This window comes from Mauremys reevesii, linkage group 15, assembly GCF_016161935.1.
Source record: "Mauremys reevesii isolate NIE-2019 linkage group 15, ASM1616193v1, whole genome shotgun sequence".
NCBI classification, from domain to species: Eukaryota; Metazoa; Chordata; order Testudines; family Geoemydidae; genus Mauremys; species Mauremys reevesii.
The window spans coordinates 10,515,540-10,521,051 of NC_052637.1; the positions used below are offsets into that span (position 1 = coordinate 10,515,540).

General features: G+C 39.5%; 1 protein-coding gene across 1 annotated transcript; it reads left to right on the top strand.

The window, feature by feature from the left end:
• Nucleotides 1-3,591: 3,591 nt before the first annotated feature.
• On the top strand, nt 3,592-4,524 carry LOC120383773 (olfactory receptor 5V1-like). The gene has a single exon (XM_039502005.1). The coding sequence runs from the start codon at nt 3,592-3,594 to the stop codon at nt 4,522-4,524; it is 933 nt and encodes a 310-aa protein (XP_039357939.1).
• The last annotated feature ends 988 nt before the right edge of the window (nt 4,525-5,512 follow it).

Here is a 5,512-nt window from a genome sequence, read left to right on the forward strand (position 1 = left end):
CTTTTCACACAGTTCCCTCTATTCCACATTATCTTGCTTTTACATATCTCACAGCATTAGGGTCATAGCTAGCCTAACTCAACTAACATACATTTAAGATCCTTTCAAATCCTTATTAAATATTTCCTGGCCTCCACAATAATAAAGCCTTAAGGACTTTAGTTGTCCCCTCATAATGAGGCTCTGTCTCTCTTTTTGAGAGATCCTTCTGCAAGCCATTAATTTATTAATCTTCTGTCACCAATAGGTTTGATCTCTATTGACCACTGTCAATGCATTGATTTCTGTGTAAATCTTTCAAGTCTTTCACTAATTTATTGATGTTGGGTTTTTTCAGCAATTTGCTTTCTCCTTTCTTTCATGCTTTCGTGGGTTTGGATGCAGCTCAGTCATTGCTTGTTATTGTAACCAGATGATCTTTATTCAGGTTTCCTCCTCATATTTTGATATTGTAGTCTTCATTATCAATAGCTTCTTCCACAGATAGCAGAGTTTTCCTTCATCACATCGTGGGATGTATGTTCTGTTAATGCTTGATTGCTATGCAATACAATAGGCATCACCAGCAGTTGTCTTCTTTGGATGTCAATTTTTTTCATCTCCTCTTGATTCCACTTGATCACTCCAGCAATGTTCTGTACTACTGGCATCCCGCACATGTTAATGGCTCAGATCAAATTCTTAGACTTGAGTTTTGTCCATAGAATAGATCCTACACATCTGTAATATTCTTTCCTCACTTTTCTGTCAGTTTCTTATGTAGTAGTTCTGACAGTTTCCCTAATTCCAGGATATTTGTAGGGATCAGACTGAGATATCATGGATAGTTCCTTCATTGTAAGTTGTATGTCATCAGATTGTTCCAGTCTGGCCATCTTTACAGATGCTGACACACAGTCACAAAAGCCAACCCGTAGCTTTAGATCTTCACCAAACTTTTCCAAACATCATCAATCTCTGTAGCTCCTTTTTGTGACTTTTCCTGTAGTTTCAGCTTGCCCATGTCTAAGAAATTATCTGGTTGTTGATCTTTACTGATACGACAATCACAATTTATCTCAACAATCATCCATGTCAGCGGCAGCATCCCTACAACAAACGGCACTGGTGTTAAGGAATCATCTTGCAATATTTCTCTTTTAATTTGGACCTCATCGAAGAGTCCCTTCTAGGTAGAGTCAAGTGTTCCAGTTAAGAATAGACTACTCTAGAAAGGAGATGATTTTTGGATGAACCTTGGACACTTTCCTTGTGTGGAGAGTCCCACATTCATGGATCACAAAAGATACAAAACAAAGAATGAGACCATCTAACTTTTTCTGTGATCCTCCTGGAAAGCCTGAGTTGGTCTTTTGTCCCTTTCATATTTACTGAGCTTTTTGCTCAGGAGGCAGCATTCCATTGCAAGCTAGCTCTATCCAGATCTTCTTTGCCAGATTTGTTGATAGAAATTTCCATGTAGTTGGTCAACCAACCGTGTTTGGTCTACAATTCATAGATTACTGCGGCCGCTTCCTCCTCCTCCTTTTATTGTGTTGGTACCAGGAATGTTGTCTCTGTTACTATCCATCTTGGAAATCTGTTCTTCAGACATTTATTAAGTTGTTCAAGCAAACAATCAATCTGTGTTGTAAAGCATTTCACCCAGAACCCATGCATCCCATCTGGTTTGGGTGACTTTCAAATTTTTATTCTTCTCGGTACTTCATCTTTTTCTTTCTTTGGTCTTTGTGTATTCCTCTGTGCTGTGGCTTTCTAATTTTTTCTCACTTTTTTACTCCAGTCTGCTGTCTGATTATGTTGTACATCCTCAGACCAGATTTCCTTCCAGCAGTGCTGAAACTCTCCCACATCATTTATTGGCTCTCTAGTTTTCCTGTTCTGTTTTTAACATTAATCAGATCAAAATCTCCTAGGGTCTCTGAAGTGACTCTTCTCTTGATACTAAGAACTTTATGGGAAATCTTTCGAGTCCATGACACTGAGTTATCAGCTTCTCTTTACATTGTTCCTTCATAACTCTCACATCCTTTCATTCAGCTGATATTTCATCTCCAGGCTGTGTGCTGCTCTTTAAATATAATATCATACAAATCAATACATCCTTCATATTTCCTGTACTTTCTTTGAGAGCTGCTAAACTCATATTTGTCCTCAATTTTTTTTCCATTTGTGGCTTCTGTTTATCCTGTATCATTTGCTCCTACCAAAATGTTTGCAGGTGGGTCAACATGACTCATTTCCCTTTTCAGGCTTTCAATCTCAATTTCTGTAAATACTCCTCTTTGCAATTAAGCTCTGTTGTCCAGTGAGTATACGTTCAGTCATTATTTTCTCGGTTTTTCTTTCCTTCCAGTGTTGGAGAATTCATTTTTTTTCAGGCTCTCTGTTCTGGTTTTGCCAAAATCCAGCCTTAGATTACTTCTTGGTTTGCACTGAGGTCCTTTTCACTCTTTTGTTGAAAACTATCTCTGGTTTCCTTGGATAGTTTGGACAGCTGCATGATATCCACCTGAGGTTACCCGCGTCCACACAACACACCTTGCAGGTGGAGGAGCCTGTCATACAGCTAAGCTCTTTGGAAGCCCCCTCTATGGCACTCAGAATAATTATCAAGTTGCCTGTATTCTTTCTATTTGGTTTGGTTGTCAGTCTATACAATATGCTGGGTCTTAAACCAGTATTTCTAGGTCCTCGGGATTTATTATTTATTTATTTATTATAGATATCCTAGTTATTTTAATAGTGATGAATCAAATTATATACTATAGATAGTAAATATTCTCCAACAGTGGTTTTGAACCTGTCGTTCGGAGACCCCAGGGTGTCCGTAGCCCATGTCTAAGATTTCCAATGGGGTTTGCACCTCCGTTCAAATTTTTTAGGGGTCCACAAATGAAAAAAGGCCAAAAACAACTGCTGTACAAAATTTACAAAATGTAATAGACAAAGAGGTACTTATAGAATTGGCCAGATCCCCAGTGGGTATGACTCAGCCATAGCTCCATTGGAGTAAAGGGGCCAGATCCCCAGCTGGAGTAAAAATAGCTGTATCTCTGCTGATGTTAGAGGGACAGATGAAAGTGTTATTAGGCCAGAGAGAAACAGCAAGTGAGCAAAGGCTTTATAGTCTGCTGGTTAGGGCCCTCACCCTGGATGCAGGAGATCAAGTCCCCTTTCTTCAATGACTTTAATTATTTAACACAGTGGAACAGATTAACAGGTGAGGCTAAGCGAGGACCGCATCAGACTATCCCATAGTCCCAGCCTGGCAGGGATTTTGTGAATACCTGTCGGGCCTGATTCTGCAATTTAGGTGCTTAAAGTGGCAGTTACAGAAAAGGACTTTGGCCCCTATCTGTCTCATTTTGTCTCTGTACAACACAAAAATTCCAACCAGTTCATTGCTGTCTATTTCCCTAATCTTGTCTATTTAAATACATTATTTTACAAGATAGAATAGGGCTCTCTTTGCATTCATTCAACTGAAAAGATAATCTCCACATGCCATTTTAATTCACTTATGTTGTGTTAAATTAAATTTATTTATTTATTGGTCTTACAGGTTACAGTTTTCCCCAATAAATATCAATGGAAAATCAAACCACAGTGACCGAATTTATTCTCCGGAACCTTTCCAGCGACCCACAGATGCAGATTTTCCTCTTCTCTGTGTTTTTAGTTATTTACCTAATCACTCTGGGTAGTAACATAGTGATCATGGTGTTGATAAGAGCTGATTCTCACCTTCACACCCCTATGTACTTCTTTCTCTTCCATTTATCCTTTCTTGATATCTGCTATTCCTCAGTAACCGTACCTAATATGCTGATAAACTTCCTAGCAGAACACAAAACTATTTCTGTCAATGGCTGCATTGTCCAGATGTTCTTCATCCTCCTCTCAGCTGGTGCTGAAGTTTTCATTCTCTCAGCCATGGCTTATGACCGCTACACTGCCATCTGTGACCCATTGCGTTACATGGAAAGAATGAGCAAAGGGATCTGCGTTCACCTGGTGAGTGGGTCATGGGCAATAGGCTTCTTCCATGCCCTGCTTAACACTGTTTTTACCTCCAAGCTGCATTTCTGTGGGCCCGATGAAATCAACCATTTCAGCTGTGAGCTCCCTCTTCTATTGCAACGATCCTGCACAGACACCCTCACCAATCAAGTGGTGCTTCTTACTTCTGTTGTGATATTTGGGTCAAGCTCCTTCCTCCTCACGCTGATCTCCTACATTCACATCATCTCCACCATCCTGAGGATACCGTCTGCGGAGGGCAGGCATAAAGCATTCTCCACCTGCAGCTCCCACCTTATTGTGGTTGTTTTATGGTACCTGACAGCCTTTTTCCAGTACACAAAACCCAGATCAGTCTCCTCTGTGGTTCTGGATGAAATATTCTCCATCCAGTACAGCATCTTGACCCCCATGTTAAACCCCATCATCTACAGCCTGAAAAACAAGGAGGTGAAAATAGCACTAGGGAAAACAATGGGGAAATTGAAGTTTCTCAAGTAGTGCTGATGATCTTAAATTACATATATATATATTTTAAAATCCAAGACCAGAGAACTGTGGCTAACTTGTGTTTGAGACATTCTCAAGTCAGGTAACTGATGGTCACATTGTGATAACCTCAGCTGCTGATTTAATATTTTACATTTCAAACGCTTTAACTGTTTTGTCGCCTTGTCTGTATCTTTAATAAAAGGTTATAAAATGGGATTTTTAATGGTATGTTTGCCAAGGTACTAAGAAGAGTGAGGTCTCTGAATACCAAACTCTGAACCTTGTTTAATACAGTTTAATGTGAGACATTGACTGAGTTATACGAACACTTTGGGCCTGTCTATGGATCCAAATTAATACATAGAAACTACTTTGGGATCTTTGTGGGTGACAGATGGTTCTGAAGAAAACTGCTCAATTCTGAAACTCTGTGTGATGGAAACATAAGAACTGAGTCCAAGCTGAGGGCCATATCTAGCTCAGTATCTTGTTTCTGACAGTGACCAGAACCAGATGGTCAGAAAGTTTCACAGTAGAGAGCTGTGGCATATTCAGCTCCTCACAGTAGAATTGTATATAAATAGACATTGGCTTAATGTCTGAAACATGTTTAATATCCCTTTAGAATATGTTTTCAGAATTAATTATAATAACCCAAAATATTTGTATCTAAACCTTTTCTGATTTTCGCTACATTAAGATAAAAAATGTAATGTGTTGCAAAAAAAAGTTCCACTGTCTAATCTTCATGCCATCTGCACATGCAAAGAGCTCCCTCCCAACAGTCGTTCATCAAACCATCAGCCTCACCCTACGAAAATCCTACAGGAAGAAAGAGAGGAGGTCTCCACTGAATGGGCTTCTTCCTTTCTCTGTTTTTGTGAATCTCGTCTGATCTAGAGACATGATACTCAATGCACTTGAATGTTTAGACTAAATGGACATACCCCTACAGCCTGTCTGCATTCAGACCTCAAACTGAGGCTTACAAGACTTC